Below are 26,537 nucleotides of genomic sequence, written 5' to 3'. Positions count from 1 at the left end.
CAAGGTAAAGAGAGAAGGGAAAAAGGTCAGCATGTGTGTTACAAGACAATAGCAAGTGGGAAAGGAAGTACCCGGCACAGCAACATCAACCATCAAATAAACACTTCCCAGAGATGGAGTCACTAAAGCCCAAGAGGGCTCAGTCTCCTGCAGTTCAGAAATGAGGGGAAGGGATCAGGTTAAGAACAGATAGGTACAGCTTTCCTACCACCACCCTCCTCCCCGCCCCAATAAATTCAAGATTTCACAAAGCTTTGGTTTCTAGCAGTAAACATGGAGTTACATTCGTCCGTCTCCTATTAAACAATCTTGTGGCCACTTTGACAGAAGTTTCTTGCACCTGCATAAAAGTTCCTGAGTGACTTGGATATACATTCATCTTCCTTTCTTGGTCTCCTGACCCTACTTTCTACATTCAAGGCCCCCCTCGTTGCTTCAGCTTCCCTCTACCCTCAGCCTGGATAGATTAAAGTAGGTTTGTTCCATCCAAATACAAGTGTATTAGTATGAATCGCATCAAGGAATGGTCTTGACACAGGAGATTGGGAACAAGGGAGGAAGTGTTCTTCGCTTCTTTAGAACGTGAAATGTGTAGGTGTGGGGCTTTTTCTTGGAAGGAGGGATAGGAGAAGGGTAGGGTAGGAGTTAAGTTTTTAGGACAGAAGATCTGGCCCAAAAAAGGAAATACGGGAAGGGAACACAAAAGGATAGTCCAAGGCCGCCACACTTCAAGAGGGGTCACCAAGCTATGTTCCAGTTTCTTTTCCTGGTGCAGAACCTTTTGTCAAAGATGCTTTGGCTATTGTTCTCAATACAAAAAAGAAGTTTGTAAACAATAAAACCCCAAAAGAACATGGAGAAGACCAACACATTATATTTACACAAACCAGGCCACCAAGCAATCACCCAATCAGCTATTCATGAAAACCTACAAAACCCAGACAAATACAATCACTAGAGGGGGCAGCAAGCAGGGGAGACAAGAACCCAGGATCAGACACACATCACCCAATGTGTTCTATTGCATCTGCCCCATTTCAACACAGTGAGGTAGGTTTGTGGTGATCTCACAGCGTATTAAGTAAAACCTTCTTTTATCCTTTAGCTACCACGACACTAATCACTGCTGCAGCAGGGCAGGACACTGGCTCTGGACACTGCAAAGAAGCCATGGCTTATGGTCTCTCTGGAAGTCAACAAGAAAAGCCCAGAATTTATAAAGGTTAAGAAAGTTAGCCTTTGCTTCATACACCGCATCCCTGGGCAGCTCAAGATAGATTCCAGAGTTACTATTCTTAAACCTATCCTTACCAACTCATCTTTAAAACACGCGCGCGCACGCACACACACATACACCCTGTTGTGCATGGTAGGCCTAGCCCAATCCAGCAAAGGATGGATCCGGTATGTAAAGTGAGTCCCGTGCCCTGGGATTAGAAGTCTGGAACAGGAATCCTTTATTACATGTATAGACAACCCTCAACTAATCCTGGCTTCCCCTCCGCACCTTTTAGTTGGTGCGGCCTCTCCTAACGTTACTTCCTATACCAGCTTTTCCTGTTTAGACCAATTTCCAATCTTCCACTAGAAGGAGATCAAGTCATGGAGCAACTGAGTTAAAATCTCATCTCCCATTGAACACTGAAGGTAGAGGGGTTTCAAGAGAACACTATGGCAGAAAAGCCAGCTCTAATTGGCAAAAATGAGGTAGTTCAATAGGCTATGCGCTCCAAATAGTTGTTCTCCCTGGTGATAAAACAAAAAAGTATTCCTGCTGTGCAGACCTGGAGCTGCTGCTGACTTATCCCTGAGATTGCTCATGTACCGGAGAACACAGTGCAGGAACGAGGGCCTTAAGATTAAAATACACAAAAATACAAAAACCAGAATATTTATATTATGAAAAAAAAAAGTTAAAATGCACAAGATACGTCATTCGCACACAGCTAGTGCAGTTGGCATCCTGGAGAAAGTGGGGCCCAAGGTGCGGTTGTCCAAGGGAGCAAATAAATAAAATCCTATCAGCCCAGAATGGGGTGGGATTAAGCTTAGGAGCAGGAGGTCTATAGCTCCAACACAACAATCCCTGTGGCTACTGTCACAACCCATTGCTTGGGACAGTCCTCAGCACCCTATCCCAAGAGTGGGTTATGGGACAAGATGTAGAAAAACCCTGCCTTACCCCTTAGAGATTCCCTCCCCATAGAATATAGTGGTCGTGGGTTGGGCCCATCAATCTGGTCTCATGCTTCATCTCTACACTCTGGCATGGGAAAAATTATTATTACATGTCCTTCTTTGAAAGGAAAACAACTTCCCTATCCACGCTACTTTCAAAAGCTGGAGATCTGAGGGTGGAGACTCAGGTAAAGCACACGGGGAGGGATTTTCTTCAGAACTCTCCACAAGCATTTGGATAGAGCACAGTTGTAATTCATTTGCCTCACCCCATCCCCCCTACCCTGCCAAGAGGGAAGAGGGGGTGATGCTGTGGGACCCTGGCCTGAGATATATGGCAGAGCCAGCTGCCCCCTACCCACCTTGTCCCCACTTTCTCCACTCTGCCGATTGATGCCTGCTCCTCCAAACTTCCTGATCACAAAAAGAATTACCCCCACCCAGTGTAGCTCAATTCTGAGCCTCTGGGAGTAGGGCAGGGCTATGGATCTCTTCTTCTTCCTCCCGAAAGTAGGCTGGCTTTCCCTGTGAGCTGGGGGCCTGCTGGGCCTTCAGTGGACACGAGGCTACCATATGGCTGATGCTCTGGCAGAAATGGCACTTCTTGGGCTGGGGTGGCAGCTTGCATTCCTTGGCATGGTGGTCTAGACCTCCACAGTTGTAGCACCTGTCTCCCTTTGATCTGCGCTTCTGCATGTTCTTCCCTTTGGGTCGCCTCTCACTCCCAATGAAAAATACTCCACCAGGTCCGGTGACCCGGATAGATTCTAAGCCTTTAGCAGACTTCTTAAAGGTGAACTCCACCGCCTCACCCTCCTTCAGACTCCGGAAGCCCTCCATGTGCAGCTTGCTCTGGTGCACAAAGACATCCACCGGGGGGTCAAGCGCGACCCCGGCGACCCCTGTCCTTCAATGGACAGGAAGCCGAACCCCATGCGCACGTTGAACCACTTACAGATGCCGGCACCGTGCAGCAGCTGCGGCTCCTCTGCCGCCCGGGCGGCGTCCTCCAGCGCCTTGGCGCAGCCACCTGCAAACTGCTGGTTTGACACAGAGCCCATGGTAGTCGGCTGAGCCCGAGGCCCCGGGCCCCTGGTCGGGTGGCTGCTGGCCCCAGAGAAGTCCGGAGGCAAAAGGGTGGTTTTTGTCGTTTCTAATGGCTGAGTAATATTCCATTGTATACATAAACCACATCTTCTTTATCCATTCATCTTTCGATGGACACCGAGGCTCCTTCCACCGTTGGGCTATTGTGGACATTGCTGCTATAAACATTGGGGTGCAGGTGTCCCGGCGTTTCATTGCATCTGTATCTTTGGGGTAAATCCCCAGCAGTGCAATTGCTGGGTCGTAGGGCAGGTCTATTTTTAACTCTTTGAGGAACCTCCACACAGTTTTCCAGAGTGGCTGCACCAGTTCACATTCCCACCAACAGTGCAAGAGGATTCTCCACATCTTCTCCAACATTTGTGGTTTCCTGCCTTGTTAATTTTCCCCATTCTCACTGGTGTGAGGTGGTATCTCATTGTGGTTTTGATTTGTATTTCCCTGATGGCCAGTGATGCGGAGCATTTTCTCATGTGCTTGTTGGCCATGTCTATGTCTTCCTCTGTGAGATTTCTGTTCATGTCTTTTGCCCATTTCATGATTGGGTTGTTTGTCTCTTTGCTGTTGAGTTTAATAAGTTCTTTATACATCTTGGAAACTAGCCCTTTATCTGATACGTCATTTGCAAATATCTTCTCCCATTCTGTAGGTTGTCTTTGAGTTTTGTTAACTGTTTCTTTTGCTGTGCAAAAGCTTCTTATCTTGATGAAGTCCCAATAGTTCATTTTTGCTTTTGTTTCTCTTGCCTTCATGGATGAATCTTGCAAGAAGTTACTGTGGCCAAGTTCAAAAAGGGTGTTGCCTGTGTTCTCCTCTAGGATTTTGATGGAATCTTGTCTCACATTTAGATCTTTCATCCATTTTTTTTTTTTAAATTTTTTTTATTTATTTATTTATGATAGGCACACAGTGAGAGAGAGAGAGAGGCAGAGACACAGGCAGAGGGAGAAGCAGGCTCCATGCACCGGGAGCCCGACGTGGGATTCGATCCCGGGTCTCCAGGATCGCGCCCTGGGCCAAAGGCAGGCACCAAACCGCTGCGCCACCCAGGGATCCCCTCTTTCATCCATTTTGATTTCATCATTGTGTATGGTGCAAGAGAGTGGTAAAATACAGCATCCATTCCTGATCAAAACTCTTCAGAGTGTAGGGATAGAGGGAACATTCCTCAACACCTTAAAAGCCATCTACGAAAAGCCCACAGCAAATATCATTCTCAATGGGGAAGCACTGGGAGCCTTTACCCTAAGATCAGGAACAAGACAGGGATGTCCACTCTCACCACTGCTATTCAACATAGTACTAGAAGTCCTAGCCTCAGCAATCAGACAACAAAAGGAAATCAAAGGCATTCAAATTGGCAAAGAAGTCAAACTCTCCCTCTTTGCCGATGTCATGATACTCTACATAGAAAATCCAAAAGACTCCACCCCAAGATTGCTAGAACTCATACAGCAATTTGGCAGTGTGGCAGGATACAAAATCAACAGTGATTGTCATAAAACAGTGGCATTTCTATACACTAACAATGAGACTGAAGGAAGAGAAATTAGGAGTCAGTGAGACTGAAGGAAGAGAAATTAAGGAGTCAATCCCATGTACAATTGCACCCAAAAGCATAAGATACCAAGGAATAAACCTAACCAAAGAGGTAAAGGATCTATACCCTAAAAACTACAGAACACTTCTGAAAGAAATTGTGGAAGACACAAAGAGATGGAAAATATTCCATGCTCATGGATTGGAAGAATTAATATTGTGAAAATGTCAATGTTACCCAGGGCAATTTACACGTTTAATGCAATCCCTATCAAAATACCATGGACTTTCTTCAGAGAGTTGGAACAAATTATTTTAAGATTTGTGTGGAATCAGAAAGGACCCCGAATAGCCAGGGGAATTTTAAAAAAGAAAACCATCACAATGCCAGATTTCAGTTTGTACTACAAAGCTGTGGTCATCAAGACAGTGTGGTACTGGCACAAAAACAGACACATAGATCAATGGAACAGAATAGAGAATCCAGAAGTGGGCCCTCAACTTTATGGTGAAGTAATATTTGACAAAGGAGGAAAGACTATCCACTGGAAGAAAGAGTCTCTTCAATAAATGGTGCTGGGAAAATTGGACATCCACATGCAGAAGAATGAAACTGGACCACTCTCTTTCACCATACACCAAGATAAACTCAAAATGGATGAAAGATCTAAATGTGAGACAAGATTCCATCAAAATCCTAGAGGAGAACACAGGCAACACCCTTTTTGAACTTGGCCACAGTAACTTCTTGCAAGATACATCCACGAAGGCAAAAGAAACAAAAGCAAAAATGAACTATTGGGACTTCATCAAGATAAGAAGCTTTTGCACAGCAAAGGATACAGTCAACAAAACTAAAAGACAACCTACAGAATGGGAGAAGATATTTGCAAATGACATATCAGATAAAGGGCTAGTTTCCAAGATGTATAAAGAAGTTATTAAACTCAACAGCAAAGAAACAAACAATCCAATCATGCAATGGGCAAAAGACATGGAATGATTTCTTTAAAAAAATTTTTTTCCAAATTATTACAGGAAAATCATTGTGTTTATCACTATCTTCTGACAAACATTTTGTTTATAAGTGACAGTGTCTCTTTTAACTGATAATGAGTAATGGGTTCTCCAGGAGCTGAGTGGAGTGAACCGGCACACTCTAGTGTCCCTTACCTGGCTCTGACCGCAAGTTCCTGTCAGACCTGGATCTTCGCAGGAGCCCTTTTACTTTTGCTTGAACCCCCTTTCATAAATCTTGTAAAGAAGCCTTGACTTTCCCTAAGTTTCCTATGTACAGTTTGTAAATATAAATTGAGGGTAGTGTTACTATTAATAATAAACATATGAAACTTCTTAGTAAGGGTAGAAATGTTAGGCTTGCACGCCTGGCAGTAATGCCCTCATTACTTACCCCTATTTGTGTGTGTGTGTGTGAAAATGCATTAATCTAACCATATTTGTAGCTCCAGAGGAGAGAGGATGGATGAACAAAGGAAATTTTTATGGATACTTAAATAGTTTTCTAGGAACCTAAAGAATGGTTGTCGCATTCTGGGACATTTTGGTTTTCCCTAAGAACGGATCCTTGTGAGAAAGTATTCAAGGTTTAGTAAAACAGGAGATATAGATGTAGGAGATGTATATTACATATTATCTGGCTTTTTTTTTTCAAGTTTTAGTTATTTTTAGTAATCTCTATACCCAACATAGGGCTCAAACTCACAACCCTGATACCAAGGGTCACATGTTCTTACTGAGCCTGCCTGGCATCCTTTTTTTTTTTTTTTAATAATTTTTTATTTATTTATGATAGTCACAGAGAGAGAGAGAGGCAGAGACACAGGCAGAGGGAGAAGCAGGCTCCATGCACCAGGAGCCCGACGTGGGATTCGATCCCAGCTCTCCAGGATCGCGCCCTGGGCCAAAGGCAGGCACTAAACCGCTGCGCCACCCAGGGATCCCTTGCCTGGCATCCTTATCTGGCTTTCTTTTAAGGGCTTTCTTCTTTCCTTCAGTGAGATTAGTCGCCTGGACCTGGGTCTAAGTGTGGAAGTATGGAACAAAGGACTGATCTGGGACACCATGGTTGGGACTGTGTGGATTGCACTGAAGACTGTTCGTCAGTCGGATGAGGTCAGTCAATGCATTGTCAATTTGGAGGTATGGTTCTAGCCCATGCTTGTCCCCATCCTAGCTGCATTCAGCTAATATTCATCCATGCATCTTAGATTGTTCTGCCCCCCCTTTCTAATTAGTGAGTATGCAACCAGCCTATTGAGCATGAACCTCAGTCAGAGGTTCAATGGATTTTATTTAAGTCTTGTCTTCTCTCTGTCCTATGACTGAACTCAGAGGTTCCAGAACATTTTTTTAGCCATATCAGATAGATATCCCCTTCTCAGGACTGTGTGTGAGAGAAGGATAGAGGGATTGGAGGGAGAAGGAAAAAAGAGGGGGAGTATGTTTGTGTATGTGATCTAGGATACCTGTGGTTTCTGTATTCCCCTCTAAGATACTATCCTGGGAGGGATCCCATTAAAATTCCTCAGCCTGGATCCTGTTCTCTTCTTTATTTCTTTGAATCACCAATTCCCAGGGAACTGGTTTCAATCTTCTGTCCTTCATATATAACCCTAACAGAGTTTAAGGAATTAATATGTGGGGCAATTGTTATTTGTACTATCTCTATACATTATTCCAAGAGTGCTTTTCTACTTCATTTTCCCAGATCAAAACATAACTCAGCATCGTTTCCCCGATAGACAGTTACTCTAAACTTGGAAAAAATGTATTGTATTCTTGTTTGGGTTTAACATTGACTGCGTGTTTTCTCTAGGAGTATGGATATTGCAAGTGTGCCTCCCTTTCCTAAATTCTTTTAGTTCTGGCTAAGTCTCTACTTCCCCAGGCTGAGGGGTAGTTCATTTTTATCGTGGCTCCCGTTCAGGTGTACTTTAACTAGTAATGTTAGTAGCTCTTTACTGATTAGAAGTAGCAATACATATTAAGTGACACAGTCTTTAAAAATTGTGCAGATTAAATATTAATTTATGGAGATGTTTGGTTTTTGAGTTTGGTACTTCAGAATTCTATCTTCAGTGGTCTTTCAGAGAGCTGAGCAAAGTGATAGCTAATTGTCTACCAAAGAGGGAGAACAGAAACCACTTGGCTGTAGAAGCAGGTGGTGACAGTGGTATATTTGCCTCATCAGGATGTGAGTGGTCCCCAGGAGCTCTCCAATAAGGACATTCAGAGAAAAACACCAGCTCTTAAACCAGGAGGAGGGGAGGCATAAAGAAATTAAGTTTAATCTTAGATCTTTTTTTTTAGGAAGGGCCTGGGGAGTGGTCCACGTTGGAGGCAGAGACATTGATGAAAGATGATGAGATCTGTGGAACTAAAAACCCAACTCCTCATAAGATTTTGCTTGATACAAGATTTGAGTTGCCTTTTGGTGAGTTTATTGAACTGGACTTTGAAAACCATTTAATACTTTTTACCATATGGTTAACAATTGTTTGCTAGTCTCATTACTGTATTTTTTGTTTTGTCATCTATCTCCTTTGAGGGCATTTTGTCTTCTGCCCTAGTCCCTAGGAATGGTGCAAACTGTAGAATGGTACTCAGTAAAGAATCCACACTAAGTACATTCTCTTCAAGTCATTAGGTTTCTCTATTTTAATAACTTAGGAAATGCTTGTTAGAGAACATCAGTAATTTGTTCTTTTAATAATTTAACATTCATTGGCTTAAAGTGAATATATACCTTGTGATTTGTCAATTTAAATATTGAAATAGCATTGATAAATAGAAAAGTATTTGAAAATAATTTTTAAGTCAGAAAGACACATGCCGTATGATTTCACTCATATGTGGAATTTAAGAAACAAAATAGATGAACAGAGGGGAAATAAAGGAAAAATAAGGTTAAAAACAGAGAGGGGGGCAAACCATAAGAGACTTCACTTTAGGAAACAAACTGAGGGTTGCTGGAGAGAGAGTGGGTGGGGAGATGGGGTAGTTGGTTGATGGGTATTAAGGAGGGCCCTTGATGTAATGAGCACTGGGTGTTATATGCAACTGAAGAATCACTAAATTCTACCCCTAAACTAGTAATACACTAAATGTTAACTAAATTGAGTTTAAATAAATTAAAAACAATTTTTAGAAAACAAAAAAATACATATTCATGGCAAAAATAGGCTTTTAAAAAAATACATAGTTTTGCTGGAGAGTAGATCTGTGGAGCTCCACACACTGTTAGTCCATCCCTCATTTTATTTCATTTATTTATTCTTATCTTTTTAAATTTATTTATTTATTTATTTATTTATTTATTTATTTATTATTTTTTTTTCATTCGTTCGTTCATTCATGAGACAGACACACAGAGAGGCAGAGACACAGACAGAGGGAGAAGCAGGCCCCATGCAGGAAGCCTGACATGGGACTTGATCCCAGGTCTCCAGGATCACACCCTGGGCTGAAGGTGGTGCTAAACCACTGAGCCACGCGGGCTGCCCTATTTGTTTTTATTTTAAGTAGGCTTCATGTCCATCATGGGGCTTGAATTCACAACCCTAGGATCAAGAGTTGCATATTTCATCAACTGAGTCAACCAGGCGTCCCCTCCCCACCATTGCATTTTAAACAGATATTCCTCTCTTACAATACTGTATCACTTATATTGTGTCATTGGTGGCAGTATACATTTCTATCTAGATTTTGAGTTTCATGAGGGCTCTTGTGTACCTTATTTTGGTATCTTTAGAGTTTGCTTGGCATGTAATAGTGTCTGATAAATGGTTTTTTAAATTTTTTAAAATTTTGAAATTAATTTTTAAAAAATATTTATTCATGAGAGAGAGGCAGAGACATAAGCATGGCTCTCTCCTCTCTCTAATCTCATGAATAAATAAATAAAAGTTTTAAAAAATAATAAAAAATAAAGAGTCCTTCTAAAGGAAGAATTTCAGCTTACAGTGTGCCATATTTTGGCAATGAAATTTTCTTTTGGATAATTCAGAAGCCCATGAAATATTTTATTCAGTTATATACCATTAACTTTTAAAAGTAGTAATGTGATTTTTTAAAAAGATTTTATTTATTTATTCATGAGAGACACAGAAAGAGAGTGGCAGAGACATAGGCAGAGGGAGAAGCAAGCTCCATGCATTGAGCCCGATGTGGGATTTAATCATGGAACTCCAGGATCATGCCCTGAGCCGAAGGCAGACACTTAACCACTGAGCCACCCAGGTGTCCCGTGATTTTTTTATTATGTTCAAAGTTTAGAAAATACAGGTATGCAAAAAAAAAAAAAAAAAAAACATTAAAATATGATCTCACGAACTGGAGATTTTTTTAATGTGTTGATATGTTTCTTTTATTTATTTATTTATTTATTTATTTATTTATTTATTTATTTATTTGAGATAGGGGAAGAGGAGCAGAGAGAGAGGCAAAGAGAATCTCAAGCAGACTCCACGCTGAGTACATCATAGGGCTTGCTTTCATGACCCTGAGATCATGAGCTGAGCTGAAACTAAGAGTTAGATGCTTAACCAACTGTACCATTGAGGCACCCCTGATATGTTTCTTTTTTTTTTTAATGCACTTAATAGTTATTCCTATAAAATAGTACAAATATATTATATTTTAACTTGTTTTACTCACTAATTACATAGTTAAATAATTGCTCACAAAATAAATGCTATTCCTCTATAATACTTTTCGTGGTTGATTTTATTTTATTGTATGAACTTATAATAATAATAACATTTGTTGGCCGATTACTGTGTGCCAGTATGTATATCACTAAACATTTTTACGTAGTATCTCATATAATCCTCATTTCAATCCTTCGAGGTAGATCCAACTATCATCTGATTAGAGACGAGGAAATGTTGGCACAGAGTATTTAAATCTTTTGCCCAAGATCACATAGCTAGTAAGTAGGAAAGTGAGGATTTAAACTTGAATGATTTGGCTTTGGAAACTGGGCTTTTAATTTAAACTATAATACATTTAACCATTTTTCTTGCTGTGGATTTTGATTGTTCAAAGTTTGTACTGTTATAAATAGTACTGCAAGGGGAACCTGGGTGGCTCAGTCAGTTAAACGTCTGCCTTCATTGGCCTTAGTCTCAGGTCATGATTCTAGGGTCCTGGGATGGAGCCCTGCCACCAGCTCCCTGCTCAGCTGGTACTCAGCCCAACCTTGTGTGTGGGCTTACATGCTCTCTCTTCTCAAAGAAAATCTTTTTGGAAAAAAATAGTACTACAAGAAACATCCTTGTAGCTCCACATTTAAAAAAAAAAAAACTATTTTGAGGATTGAGGCAATATAATACATGCACAATGGTCTTTTTTTTTTTTTTTAAGTTACCCATTGGGGAAAAAAATTAAGTCTTCCTCACAAATATGTTCTCTTCCCTATAGACTACCATGATTAGTACTTTCTTGTGTATCTTTTCAGTCAATTTTTGAATATATAAGTACATATATAAATTCTAACCTTTAAATTTATTTATTTATTTACTTTTAAAAATATTTTATTTATTTGAGAGTGAAAGAGAGCGTAGCGTGCAAGCACATGAGCAGGGGGAAGGGGCCGAACAGAGGGAGAAGCAGACTCCCCACTGAGCAGAGAGCCATGACCTGAGCCAGTGCTTAACTGATTGAGCCACCAGGTGCCCCAACCTCTTTTTAAAATACAGTAGTAGGATATTTGTTGTATCTTGCTATTTTCCACTTAATAATGTACCTTAAGAATCATTCTACATCAGAACATATAAACAGCCCTTCTTCCCCCGTCATTTCTTTTTAATAAGTGCAGAATACACATTTTGTGGATGAGGTAGAGTTATATAAATTAGGTTATCCATTACTTGAAGGTTTTATTACAAAACACGAAGATATTGGCACCAGTTGGTGAAAAGCTGTTTGAGCGGAAGGAGGTGAAATTTTGGATTAGAGGGACAAAGGAGAGGGGCTGAATTTGATTTCTTCATGTGGACTACTGGAAAGTCTGTTTAAATGTCTCCAAAGTTGATCTGATCCATATATTGCCTCAGTGTTGTATTAGGTATATGGAATATACTTGATTTTTTTTTTTACTTGATGTTTTTAGAAGTGGGTTTTTTTTTTTAAGTTACAGTCAGTCTTAAACATATAGAAATGAGGATGTACTATAATTTTTTTCTTGACTCCTTTTTTTTATTGTAGTAAAATCACATAACATAAAATTAACTGTCTTAATCATTAAGTGTAATGTTCACTGATATTAACACATTTATGATGTGCAACTGTCACTGCCATTCACATCCATAACTCTTTTGATCATGTAAAACTGGAACTCTATACCCATTAAACTAACTTCCCCATTCTCCCCTCTCCCTGTTCCAACCCCTGGCAATCACCATTTTACATTCTGTCTCAGATTTTAACTGCTCTAAGTATTTCTTGTAGGTGGGATCATATAGTACTTGTCCTTTTGTAACAGGTTTATTTCATTTAGTGTAAGTTCCTCAAGGTTCATTCATGTTGTGGCATGTGTCCTTTTCAAGGCCGAGTCATATTCCATTGTATGTATATACTACATTTTGCTTATCCTTTCATTCATTAATGGGCAATTGAGTTGCTCCCACATTTTAGCTATTGTGAATAATGCTGCTATGAACTTAGGTCTACGAGTAACTCTCTGAGATTCTGCTTTCAATTCTTTTGTGTATATACTGAGAAATGGAATTGCTAGATCATATAGTAATTCCATTTTTAATTTCTTAAAGATTCGCCATGCTGTTTTTCATAGTGGCTTATCATTTTATACTCGCATTAACCATATACAAGGGTTCCAGTTTCTCCACATCCTCATCAACATTTGTTATTTTCTTTTTTTTTAGAGTGGCCATCCTAATGGGTGTAAAGTAGAAGCTCATTGTAGTCTTGATTTGTATTTTCCCTAATAATCAGTGATATTGAGTGTCTTTTCATGTGCTTATTGGCTGCTTTTTTTAAAGATTTTATTTATTCATTCATAAGAGAGAGAGAGAGAGAGAGAGAGAGGCAGAGAGAGAGAGAGGCAGAGACACAGGTAGAAGGAGAAGCAGGCTCCATGCAAGGAACCCAGGTGGGACTCGATCCCTGGGTCTCCAGGATATGCCCTGGGCTGAAGGCGGTGCTAAATCGCTGAGCCACTTGGGCTGCCCCTTATTGGCTATTCGTATATCTTCTTTGGAGAAATGTCCATCAAGTCCTTTGTGATTTTTGAATTGAGTTTTTGTTTTATTGTCCTTAAGTTTTAGGAGTTCTCTATCATTGTAGGCATTAATTCCTTATCAGATACATTTTGTAAATATTTTTTCCCATTCTATGGGTTACTTTTTTGTTCTGTTGATACTATCTTTTGATGCAGAAAATTTTATTTTCATGAAGTCTTGTTTGTCCGTTTTTTCTGTTGTGACCTGTACCTTTGGTGTTCTAAGAGATCAGTGCCAAATCCATAGTTATGCAGCTTTTGCCCTATGTTTTCTTTTAAGAATTTTATTTTATTTTATTTTATTATTTATTTATTTATTTTTTTTTTAAATTTTTATTTATTTATGATAGTCACAGAGAGATAGAGAGAGAGGTAGAGACACAGGCAGAGGGAGAAGCAGGCTCCATGCACCGGGAGCCCGACGTGGGATTCGATCCCGGATCTCCAGGATCGCACCCTGGGCCAAAGGCAGGCGCCAAACCGCTGCGCCACCCAGGGATCCCTCTTTTAAGAATTTTATAGTTTTAGGTATTAAATTTAGGTCTTGATTGATTTTGAATTAATCTTTCTCTGTGGTATTAGGTAGAAGTCCAACTTCATTCTTTTGCATCTGGATATCCAGTTTTCCTAACACCATTTGTTGAAAGACATTTTGCCCTATTAAGTGTTCTTGGTACCCTTGTCAAAAAAATCATTTGACTGTGTATGTGAAGGTTTATTTCTGGGCTGTTTTATTGCTTTGTATGTCTGTGCCATGCTCTTTTGATTACTATAGTTTTGTAGTAAGTTTTGAAATTAGGAAATTTGGGTCCTCCAGTTTTGTTCTTCCTTTTCAAGATTGTTTTAGCTATTTGGGGTTACTGAGATTCTGTATGAATTTTAGAATGAGGTTTTCTTTCCTTTCTTTTTTCTTTTTCCAGTTAATGGGTAACTTTATTTTCTTTTTCTTTTCAAAATTTTATTTTAAATTCTGGTTAGTTAACATACACTGCAATATTGGTTTCAGGAGTAGAATTCAGTGATTCACCAGTTACTTAAAACACCCAGTGCTCCTCATAACAAGTGCCCTCCTAATGTCCATCATCTGTCTGGCCCATCCCCCACCCACATCCTTCCATCAACCCTCAGTTCTCTATCTTTCAGAGTCTCTTATGGTTTGTTCCCTTCTTTCTTTTATTTTTCCTTCGCATATGTTCATCTTAAATTCCACAGATGAGTGAAATCATGTGGTATTTGTCTTTCTCTAACTTATTTTGCTTAGCATAATATACTCTAGCTCCATCCACATTGTAGCAAATGGCAAGACTTCATTCTTTTTTATTATTTTAAAAATTATTTTTATTTTTGAAGGAGAGAGAACGTATACATGTATGTGAGTTGGGTGGGTGGGTGGGGGGGGTAAGAGGCAGAGGGAGAGAGAATCTTAAGCAGACTCCATGCCTAGCTCAGAGCCCAACCCTGAGATCATGACCTGAGCCGAAATCAAGAGGTGGATGCTTAACTGACTGAGCCACCCAGGTGCCCCAAGATTACATTCTGTTTGATGGCTGGGTAATATTCCATTGTATAATGGAATATTCCATTACACACACACACACACACCACATCTTCTTTTCCCATAGAATGAGACTTTCTATGTCTGCAAAAAAACAGATTTTGATAGCGATGCATTATGTAAATCATACTGGGTAGTGTTGACATTTTAACAATATTAAGTGTCCTAATCCAATGGAAATAATAGTACATTACTTTGTTTTCTGTGAAGATTCAAGATCATGTTTATGGCAAGAACCAAGTCACCAGTAAAATTAGTCCGTTACTTTCTAATTTTGATTATTTGATGGAAAAAGGATTATTGACCCACAAACAAATTAATAACCTAGTAACATAGTTTCTTCTTTTTTGTGGTAGATATCCCAGAGGAGGAAGCCAGATATTGGACCTACAAATTGGAACAAATCAATGTCTTGGAAGCTGACAGTGAGGTAGGAATTGCCTTGTGATACAGAGAGATGGAGAAAATTTCTTTCTAGGATACTTTATAGTTTGTCAAGGGAGGGGCCCAGAAACATGTTGAAAAATGGAAGAATTAAAAAAAAAACGAAAAATGAAAGAGTTTAAGCTACATTAAAGAACAAAGGGAGCTGGAAGGAATCATTCATTAGAAAGATCTAACTCCCACTTTTTCTATTTTTCTCATTGTCCCCCATAAATGGCTGAGTTGGCTTTTAGTCTGGCTCTAGTAAGTGAGAACTTATACTAGGGAAACTGTCCTCTTGTTACACAGACGGCATTTCTTCCAATTCCCAGATTTTTGGATAAACAATTGACCCTTGAACAACAGGAATTTGAACTGTGTGGGTGCACTTACAGATTTTTTTTTTTTCTGATAAATGCAGTATAATTCTGTAAATGTATTTACTCTTATGATTTTAACTTTTTTTCTCTAGCTTATAAGAATGTAGTATGTAATATATAAAACATACAAAATATGCTTTAATTGACTGTTTATTGGTAAAGCTTCCCGTCCACAGTAGGCTATTAGTAGCTAGGTTTTTGGGGGATCAGAAGTTAATATGTGAACTTTTGTCTGTGTGGAAGGTCAATGCCACTAGTCCCCCATTGTTCAAGAGTCAACTGTAGGGGATCCCTGGGTGGCGCAGCGGTTTGGCACCTGCCTTTGGCCCAGGGCGCTATCCTGGAGACCCGGGATCGAATCCCACATCGGGCTCCCGGTGCATGGAGCCTGCTTCTCCCTCTGCCTGTGTCTCTGCCTCTTTCTCTCTCTCTCTCTGTGACTATCATAAATAAATTAAAAAAAAAAAAAGAGTCAACTGTATATTGTTATTTGTATGTTCTTTTTAGGGATGCTTGGTCTATTAAATGCTTGGTCCTGTCTTATCTCCAGAGATAAATCTGGTGCACAGTAGGGAACTCAGTCTGGGCCATCAGCAATGGGGAATGTTTTTGTTACTGGTGGTATAGGGAAAAGATCAGATTTTCATTTTTGGACATGTTGGGCTGTTACAAAATTGGTCTGATTATAAGGTAGAATTTGGAGTGCCAGCAAATATTTCAATGGAAATGTCTGATAAGCAACTTCATTAAAGAATATGAAGGTCAGGATTAGATAGGGTGAGGAGCTATAGGCATAGAGTTTGGATACATGAACATAAGTGCATTTGGAGTCAGCAAATACATTTTCTCTTTTTTTTTTTAGTGGTGTATCACCATGAATTATGGATTTTGATATCATTGATTTGTTTTTAATCCATTGAAGTCATTGTTCTTTTTGATACTAAAATCATCTCATCTTTGGTTAGTGGGATATTCAAGTTGGATTCTTTTTTTTTTTTTTAAGATATTATTTATTTATTCATGAGAGAAACAGAGAGAGGCAGACACAGGCAGAGGGAGAAGGAGAAGCAGGCTTCCTATGGGGAGCCTGATGTGGGACTAGATCCCAGGACCCTGAGATCACGCCGACCCAAAGGCAGACACTCAGCCGCTGAGCCACCCAGGCGACCCTCAAGTTGGATTCTGTGTGCTTTTTTTTTCCTGTTTTTAATCATGTAAAAATTTTAAGGAGATATAAAAATAGAGGGAATAATAAAATGAAACTTGTACACTTACTCCTAAGATTCAGTAATTATCAAGATTTTGTCACATTTGGCTGCAAAATCATTTAAAAAACACAATGTAGAATCTTATCTTTTTATTCTCTGATGTGTATATAGCAGTTCCCATACACAGGAACCCCTTGGGTCAGACGCACTAAATTAAGACTAGCTTAGGGATCTCCCACTTGATAGAGTTGAATTGTACCACCATTTATTACTTTTCTTTTCTTTTTTTTTTTTTTTTTCATTTATTACTTTTCTTACTCATGGGCAATTAAATTTCACTAGTACAAATGTATGCAGTGAACATTTTTGAGTCTATTTTTCCATGTTTATGTATGAAATATTCTTTGGGTATATACCCAGGAAGTAGAATTGCTTGGTTGTGGGGTATGCCCCGTTCAGTCATACTAGATATTGTAAATTGTTCTCCAAAATAACTCTACCAATTTATATTCCATTTTCCTGCTTCTCTGTATACTTACTGATACTTGATATTACCAGATTAAAAAATTTTGCTAATTTAATAAGTTTAAACCACTGTTGTTTTAATCTGTTTTTCTCTGTTTATTGATAACATTCATTCATTCATTTATTTGACGAATTACTTAGCAAACACTAAATACCAGGCATTGTTTTAGATGCTTGATAAACATCAAAGGTTAAACAAAGAGCCCTGTTCTCATAGATCAAATAGGAGGAGGTAGACAATAAGTAGGATCGTAATAAATATAGTAAGTGTTAAAGTTTGAGAAGTGCTATGGGAGGAAACCTGTTTTCTCCAGGTAGTTTTGCATTTTTTTTGTTAGATATTCATTCCTAATCATGGTATTCTAAAAAATTACATTTTCTAATAGTTCATTGTTGTTATAAGGCAAAGCTTTGTTGCTCATTTTTAGTATTGATCTTATTCAGCAATTTAAAAAATTTAATTACAGTATAATTTTAATTACAGCATTATATTAGTTTCAAGTGTACAATATAGTGATTGAACAGTTCTCTGTATTACTCAGTGCTCATCACGATAAGTGTACTCTTAATCCCCTTCATCCTAGTTTATCTCCCCTACTCTGATAACTATCAGTTTGTTCTCTATGTTTAAGAATCTGGTTTTTGGTTTGTCTCTTTTTTTATTGTTGTTCATTTGTTTCTTAAATTCCACATATGAGTGAAGTTGTATGATATCTGTCTTTTACTGACTTATTTCACTTATTAATATACTCTTTAGATCCATCCATGTTGTTGCAAGTGGCAAGATTTCATTATTTTCTGTGGCTGATTAATATCCCATTGTGTATATATACCACATCTTCTTTTTCCATTCATCTATCCATGGACACTTGGGTTACTTCCATAATTTGACTATTGTAAATAATGCTGCTTTAAACATAGGGGTACATACATCCTTTCAAATTAGTGTTTTTATACATTTGGGTGAATATCTAATAGTGGAATTACTGGATCATATGGTAGTTCTATTTTTAACTTTTTGGGAACCTCTATACTGTTTTCCACAATGGTTACACCAGTTTACATTCCCACCAGCAGTAGGATCTGTCTTTTATTCCTTATTGGAATTAGTAATAGCAGTATCTACCTCTGATACTTGTATCATAGTTTATTGCTTATAAAGTATTTCACATATAAAAGTGTATTTACATATAAAAAGTGTTTTGTGTTTTGGATTCAACTACCTGTAGTGCCCTGTACCATTAATACTCCTATGTAAGCTGCCATAAACTTTTGTCCGGATTATTGCAGTAATTAGTCTTTCCCTCTTGTTCCCTATAGTTTATCTCACACAGCAGTAGGACTTTTTTTTTGTATATATTTTTTTATTGGAGTTCGATTTGCCAAAATATAGCATAACAGTGCTCATCCCGTCAAGTGTCCCCCTCAGTGCCTGTCACCCAGTAACCCCATCCCCCCGCCCACCTCCCTTTCTACCACCCCTTGTTTGTTTCCCATTGTTAGGAGTCTCTCATGTTCTGTCACCCTCTCTGATATTTCCCACTCATTTTCTCTCCTTTCCCCTTTAATCTGTTTCACTTTTTTATATTCCCCAAATGAATGAGACCATATAATGTTTGTCCTTCTCCACTCAGCACAATACCCTCCAGTTCCATCCACGTTGAAGCAAATGGTGGGTATTTGTCATTTCTAATGGCTGAGTAATATTCCATTGTATACATAAACCACATCTTCTTTATCCATTCATCTTTCGATGGACACCGAGGCTCCTTCCACAGTTTGGCTATTGTGGACATTGAGCAGCAGGACTTTTAAAGTGTAGTCAAGTCATATCTCTCTTGGGTTTAAAAGCATAAATGGCTTCCTTTGGGGTGCCTGGATTCCTCAGTCAGTTGGGCAGTTGGATGTCTGCCTTTGGCTCGGCTCATGATCTCAGGGTCTTCGGATCCACCGCATTGGGCTCCCTACTCAATGGGGAGTCTGCTTCTCCCTTTCCCTCTCCCTCTGTGGCTCTTCCTGCTTGTGCTCTCTCTGTCTGTCAAATAAATAAAATTTAAAAACAATTATAAATGACTTCCCAGTACACTAGAATAAAGTCCAGACTCCTTACCATGACCTCTGTCAAGGCCTTTGTGTATAATGGGGTATTCAAGAGGTATCTGTTGAATGAGTGGCTCATTCATTGGCAGTGTTAGAGTGCTCTGTCTTGCCTAGTACATCAGAGTGTAGTAATAAGTGACAGAGTCAGGATGAGAACTCCAGATCTCATGTTTACAAATTGCTGGACCAAATTATATTTTTTGAATCCTCCAATAGGCTCTGAATCAAACTATTTTTCAGACTCTATACCTGTGTTAACTTTTTCTTTCTTTTTTTCCTTTTATTTATTTATTCATGAAAGACACACAGAGAGAGGCAGAGATATAGGCAGAGGGAGAAGCAGGCTTCCTGCAAGGAGCCCAGTGTGGGACTGGATCCTGGATCCTGGGACCATGCCCTGAACCAAAGGCAGACGCTCAACCGCTGAACCACCCAGACATCCCAAGCCACCCAGGCGCCCCTGTTGTTGTTGTTCTTTTTTAAATTTAAATTTAGGCTGAGGGAGAAGCAGGCTCCCTGTGGGGAGCTCCATGTAGGACTCGATCCCAGAACCTTGGGATCATGACCGGAGCCAAAGGCAGATGCTCAACCACTGAGCCATTCAGGCACCCCTGTGTTAACTTGTTTACCTGCTCATCCTTAAGACTTGCATTTAGTTCTGATCTCTCTCTCTTTTTTTTAAGATTTTTAAAAAATTTATTTATTCATGAGAAACACAGAGAGAGAGAGAGAGGCAGAGACACAAGCAGAGGGAGAAGCAGGCTCCACGCAAGGAGCCCGATGTGGGACTCGATCCCCCGTCTCCAGGATCACACCCTGGGCTGCAGGTGGCACTAAACCACTGCGCCACCAGGGCTGCCCAGTTCTGATCTCTTTTATAGAACTTTTTTTTTTTTTTTAAATGGCTTCAGTAATCTGTTTTTATGGTTGTGATGGTGGTGTTGGGTTGGGGAGACTAGAGTATAAGTTGGAAGAGGACTCTAGTAGGTTTTAGATATTGTTTTATGTGTTTAAGTCATTTCCCTTCCCACATGACCTTGTGAGAGAAGTGCTATTACATTTTTAAAGATGAGAAAACTCACTTTTAGAGAGATTTTCAGTTCCATCACCCAAATGGAGAAATTTATACAAGATCCATAAGAAAACTCAGAGGACTGAGCTTCAAGCTTTCTAAGGCTCCTCTAAGCCTTCTACAGCTGCCTGGCAGAGCTGGTACATACCCAGGTGCCCTTGGTTGGAACAATCTCTGCTATCCTGCTTTAGCCTGTTGCATTGGGCAAAGGCCACATTTCATAGTCTGGCCTCTATGTCAGGGTCACGTAGGTGAATGAGCACGATGATCTGTTTCTGTTCAGTAAAAATTTAACTCTAGTCAAAAGCTAAACCTTTTACATATTGTTGTGATCCCGCCCCCCCCCCCCCCCACCAACTTGGACCTCTTATCTGTGTTTTTTTTTTCTTTCTCCTTTCTGCTTCTAGTATTCTATTCAAGAAGAAAGCCAGAGGAAGCCATTGCCCACTGCTGCCGCCCAGTGTTGTAAGTGAGAAACTTGTCTCTGAATGTCCTTAATCACAGCTTTCTGTCAGTTCTCCAAATGACTTTTTTTGAGTTGGGGAGGTTGGAGATGTAAACAGAAGATATTCTGGAAGCACACCTATTCAGGTTTATATCTCCAGTGGTTATCTGACCATAGCTTTAGAAGAGTCCTTTTGATTTTGTGTGGCTGTAGGCAGGGCAATGATGCTCATCTTTTATCTCCATTTGCAAGCTGTTACCCATGGAGGAATGATTTTCCCCCCATTTTTTTTTTATTTTCCCCTAATTTTATCCCCTTTACCTGTTACTGTTCTTTAAAGCTCAGTTTAAATGTCAATATAATGTCATCCCTCCTGGGAAGTCTTCTTTCTGTTTCCTCCTTCCCCCAGGTCTAGCTTAGGTGTCTTTCTTCTGCTTCCATAGTATCCTGTACATACATTCATCATATAACCCCTTATACATTATAATCTATGTATATTTCTTTGACAAGAACACAAAGTTTTTAAAGGCATAGACATTCTTCCATTTTATTTCTAGTGTCTTTCTCAATATCTGATACATAGTAATGTAAGCCTCAATGAAGTTTGATAAATGATTGAGAGAACTTGTCATTTCTCTTGAAATTAATTTATCCAGACTTCAAAAATTCATTCTTGAAAGGAGCTGTGTATTGTTGGTATATTTCTACCTTCTCAGTTTCTCTCAAAATAGACTGAGGTGACACTAACGAATTGACTTGGTATCTGTTGTCTTTACTTTTTCAACCTCTGGGAGCGTGTGTATGTTTTTCTTTTTTTTTTTTTTTTTTTTTTTTTGTGTATGTTTTTCTTTTGTGTTACTATAGTTTTTCTGAACCAGATGCTAAACTCTTAACAACTGCTATTTGAAAGTTGTAGTTGTAGTTATTGTAGTAATACTGGTAAAAATAAGAGCCATAGTAACTAACATATCTTGGGGTCTTACAATATGCCAGATGCTGCTATTAGAACTAAAATTATGTACTGACTTATTTAATCTTCACAATAACCCTAAGACAGTTTTTACTGTTGTCCCATTTTTCAGATGAGGAAACTGAGGCATAAAGATACGGAGTAATTTGCCACAAATCATATAGGTAGTAGATAGTGGAGTAAATATCCTAACACAGACAACTTGATTCCATATCCTTTGCTTGCAACCATTATAACCTTCATAGTGAAAAGGAAAACCTCCGTTCATGGTTTGTAAATCCCATCGGTTGTCTTCCTTTTTTTTTTTTTGTGTGTGTGTGCTTTAAAAAAAATGCTATTGCTTTATTCACTACCAGCAGGACTGGCCTGCACAGGGTGGTGGACACTGTGGGCTCAGGTCTGTGTAGGATGTGAGAAGGATGTGATGATTGGGAAGCTGTTTTGAAGGAAAGAGGTGGTCTGGAGGCCAGGCCCAGGAACCCCTCCGATTTACTTCCGGAAATGGGGAGACCTTGTAAAGGAGTCATGGCAAGCTATGGCCATGCCACCAATAAGATTAAGAAATTCTTGGAAATCCAGCTGCCCATCAGAGTTGAGGTCCAGTTTCTTCATCATGCGGTCAAGGACACCAGGGTCTTTCTGGTTCTTTGTGAAGGCAGCCAGTTCTGTATTCATGAAGGTTAGGAACTCTGTCTTGGAGAGTGTGCAGTTGTTACCCTCCTTTCCAGCAAACTTCTGGAAAACAGCAATCAGAGACTCGATGCACCGCTCAGTCTCCGTAGGGCTGGACATTTTTGCCATGTGTTCGCGGGAGGGGCACGCAGCGGTCCGGCGGCGGCGGGGGAGCGCAGCGCTGGGAGCTGGGAGCTGGGGTTGTCTTCCATTTTATAGGCTACTTTCTTGATAAAAGTAAGACCAATGGCAGACTTCAACATATTTTCTTTCTTTAAAGAAAATTTTCTGTTTTTTCTGACTTATTGCTCACTTTTTTTTCCCCTTTCCTTATAGATAGAACTTAGAATTTATCAAACATTTAGGGTCATAGGAGACCAGAAGAATCTGAATTGAAAACCAGGTTATAAATTAAAATCTATAGGTCCTTTCCAGAATACATTGAAATGAGCTAATTTTGAACTTTTAAATCTCTATCTATCTATCTATCTATTTATTTTTGGGAGAGAGAGAGAGTAAGAACAAGACACAGAGGGAGAGAGAAAGAATCTTAAGCAGACTTCACAACCAGCCCAGAGCTGGTTGAGACATGGGCCTCAATCTCACAACCCTGAGATCATGACCTGAGCTAAAATCAAGAGTTAGACGCTTAACTGATTGAGCCGCTCAGGCAACCCTGAGCTTTTTCATCTTTTGAACCTTTTTCCAGGACTGCTAATGAGATAAATGGAATGATTGAGATTTTACTTCCTATTCTGTCCTGCACCCATATGATGAAGTGCAGTTGAAGTGATTAGAGATCAAATGCCAAGAGAGCTGGAGGAAATAAAAGGCCATAAATAATCAACAAGTTTATTAATTTTCATAAGCTTGTGGGCTAATTTATTTTTCTATGAATGGTCTGTTCCTGTCTTTTGACTATTCCCTCATATATTTTTATTTTGAAAATTTACAACAGAAAAGTTGAAAGTACAATATAATGAGCACCCATTTACCCTTTAGTGGTAAACATTTTGCCACATTTAGTCTGACTTGTTCCCACCTCTCTCTCATGTCTTTATCTCTGTCTCGGTATATACATACACAAAACTATATGTATTTTCTGAATCATATAATATTCAGACTTCATGACACATCAGCATGTATCTCTTTGGAGGTAAGACAGTCTATGTAACCAAAATACCATGATCAGACTCCAGAAGTTTAACACTGACCCAATAATATATCTAATATTTAGTGCATATTAAGAATTCCTTAGTTGTCCCTCAAATATTTTTTTAAAAGATTTTATTTATTTATTCATGAGAGACAGAGAGAGAGGCAGAGACATAGGCAGAGAGGAGAATCCAGTTCCTTGCAGGGAGCTCGATGTGGGACTCGATCCCTGGACCCTCAGGATCATGCCCTGAGCCAAAGGCAGATGCTCAACCGCTGAGCCACCCAGGTGTCCCAGTCCCCCAAATATTTTTATAGCTATTTTTCCCCCCACTGTATGATCCAGTCAGGAATCGCACACTTTATTTGGTTGTCCTGATTCTTTAATATCCTTTAATAATCATACAAAAGAATCCTTGCTGTTTTGGACATTTATGACATTTGGTAAATAATATTTTAAACTTACATTAAAATTATAGCTATTTTTTTCCAATTAGAAAATCATTCAATTCAGTAGTCAAATTTTTGGAAGTTTATTAAAGTAAGTAATCAAGAGGCAGATAAAGATTTGTGCATAAATTTTTTTATTTATTTATGATAGTCACAGAGAGAGAGAGAGAGAGGCAGAGACATAGGCAGAGGGAGAAGCAGGCTCCATGCACAGGGAGCCCGACGTGGGATTCGATCCGGGGTCTCCAGGATCGTGCCCTGGGCCAAAGGCAGGCGCCAAACCGCTGCGCCACCCAGGGATCCCTCTAGTAGATATTTAAGTGAGACTTTGGATTTTAGAGTTGAACTGGATTTAAGACTTGTGGGGCTGATGGGGTGGAAAAAATGTATTTTGTGTGTGCTAAAGATGTGAATTTTGGGGGGACCAGAGGTGGAATGCTCTGGGCTGAATTGTAGTCCCCTAAAATTCATATGTTGAAGCCCTAAACCCCCAATGTGATTGTATTTGGAGAGAGAACCTATGAGGAGGTGTTAAAGGTTAAATGAGGTCATGGGAGGGGCTCTAGTCTAATAGGGCACCAGAACGCTCTCTACCATATGAGCACACAGCAAGAAGGTTTCCAAGGTAGGAGAGCTCTCACTAGAAATTGAACCCTGCCAGAACCTTGATCTTTGACTTTTAAGCCTCTAGAAAATGTGAAAAAATAAATTTCTACTATTTAAGCACCCAGTCTTTATTATGGCAGCCCAGGCAGATTAATCTATGTGTATAACTGCCATCTTTCTGTGCCATCATGATGGTGTGCATGAATGTCCTGGCAGAGGCTCTCAAGAGCATTAACAATGCTGAAAAGAGAGACAAATGCCAGGTTCTTATTAGGCCATGCTCCAAAGTCATCATCTGGTTTCTCACTGTGATAATAAAGCATGGTTACATTGGCGGATTTGAAATCATTGATGATCACAGAGCTGGGAAGATTGTGAACCTTACGGGCAGGTTAAACAGTTTGGAGTGATCATCCCCAAATTTGATGTACAACTGAAAGATCTAGAAAAATGGCAGAATAACCTGCTCTCATCCCGCCAGTTTGGTTTCATTGTACTGACAACCTCAGCTGGGATCATGGATCAGAAGAAGCAAGACAAAAACACACAGGAGGGAAAATCCTGGGATTCTTTTTCTAAGGTTGTAATTCATATGTGCAAGTAAAATGCCTTAGTGGACCAAAAAAAATATATATATATACACACGTATATACACATATATATGTATATAAATGTATTTATATACTTAGGGGGAAAATATCTGGAAATAAAGTACCAAAATATTAATCAAATTTGTCTCTGGTATGTGGGATTGACATGTGTTTTTGGTTCTTCCCATTTTTTTAATTAAAGATTTTTATTTATTTATTTATTTATTTATTTATTTATTTATTTATTATTATTATTATTATTTTTAAAGATTTTATTTATTCATTCATGAGAGACACAGAGAGAGACAGAGACACAGGCAGAGGGAGAAGCAGGCTCCGTGCAGGGAGCCCGACATGGGACTCGATTCCGGGTCTCCAGGATCACGACCTGGGCCGAAGGCAGTGCTAAACTGCTGAGCCACCCAGGTTGCCCAGATTTTTATTTATTTATGTGAGAGAGTAAGAGAGAGAAAGAAAGAAAGAAAGAAAGAGAAAACACAAAGGGAGAGGAAGAAGCAGACTCCCTGCTAAGCAGAGAGCCTGATGAAGGGCTCAATCCTAGGATCCGGATCATGATCTGAGTCGAAGGCAGATGCTTAATCAACTGAGTGACCCAGGTGCCCCCTTCCAATTCTAATCTAAAAGATCAATAAGTAGTTCGAAATGAAATTCCAGCAGGTTATTTTGAAGGATTCAAAAACTTATAACGTTTATATGGTACTACCTATTTTTTTCTTTCTTCTTTTAATTCAGTATAATTAACATAGAATGTTACATCCGTTTCATGTGTACAGTATAGTGATTAAGCAGTTCTATACATGATGATAAGTGTAATCTTAATTCCCTATAGCTATTTTACCTATTCCCCCACCCACCTCCCCTCTGGTGACTACCAGTTTGCTCTCTATATTTAAGAGTCTCCTTTTTGTTGTCTTTTTTTTCTCTTTGTTCATTTTCTTAAATTCCACATATGGGTGAAATCATATGGTGTTTGTTTTCTCTGACTTATTTCACTTAGAATTATGTCTTCTAGATTCATCTATGTTATTGTAAATGGAAGATTTCATTCTTTTTCTATGGCTGAGTAGTTTCCCATTATATATGTATACCATATCTTCTTTATCCATTCATCTATGGTATTAATGACTTTTTAACCCTCTTTTTGCATCTTAAATTTTTTAAATACTTAACGATGTGCTTTTTTTTTTTTTTTTTTAAAGTAATCTCTACACCCAACGTGGGGCTCAAACTCATGACCCTGAGATCAAGAGTCATGTGCTCTACTGACTGAGCCAGACAGGC

General features: G+C 39.2%; 2 protein-coding genes and 1 pseudogene across 29 annotated transcripts in view; 1 reads left to right on the top strand and 2 right to left on the bottom strand.

Moving 5' to 3' along the window:
- The window catches only part of UNC13B (unc-13 homolog B), a 245,728-nt gene that overhangs the window by 79,425 nt on the left and 139,766 nt on the right, over nt 1-26,537 (top strand). For 22 of the 28 annotated variants that reach the window (XM_072728005.1, XM_072728001.1, XM_072727999.1 and 19 more), the window contains 4 exons: nt 6,840-6,957; nt 8,155-8,278; nt 14,996-15,069; nt 20,755-20,812. In XM_072728005.1, the coding sequence (XP_072584106.1) occupies nt 6,840-6,957; nt 8,155-8,278; nt 14,996-15,069; nt 20,755-20,812 (374 nt within the window). The remainder of the gene's footprint in view (nt 1-6,839; nt 6,958-8,154; nt 8,279-14,995; nt 15,070-20,754; nt 20,813-26,537) is intronic. The other 6 variants (XM_072728015.1, XM_072728018.1, XM_072728017.1 and 3 more) reach the window with 1 other exon arrangement.
- On the bottom strand, nt 2,600-3,239 carry LOC112930858 (protein lin-28 homolog A pseudogene; annotated as a pseudogene).
- Nucleotides 22,118-22,847, bottom strand: LOC112930859 (protein S100-A11-like). Its single transcript, XM_026013305.2, has one exon. The coding sequence runs from the start codon at nt 22,561-22,563 to the stop codon at nt 22,252-22,254; it is 312 nt and encodes a 103-aa protein (XP_025869090.1). The 5' UTR covers nt 22,564-22,847; the 3' UTR covers nt 22,118-22,251.

Source organism: Vulpes vulpes, chromosome 12 (genome assembly GCF_048418805.1).
Source record: "Vulpes vulpes isolate BD-2025 chromosome 12, VulVul3, whole genome shotgun sequence".
Classification (NCBI taxonomy): domain Eukaryota; kingdom Metazoa; phylum Chordata; class Mammalia; order Carnivora; family Canidae; genus Vulpes; species Vulpes vulpes.
This window is presented reverse-complemented; position numbering and strand designations above follow the sequence as displayed.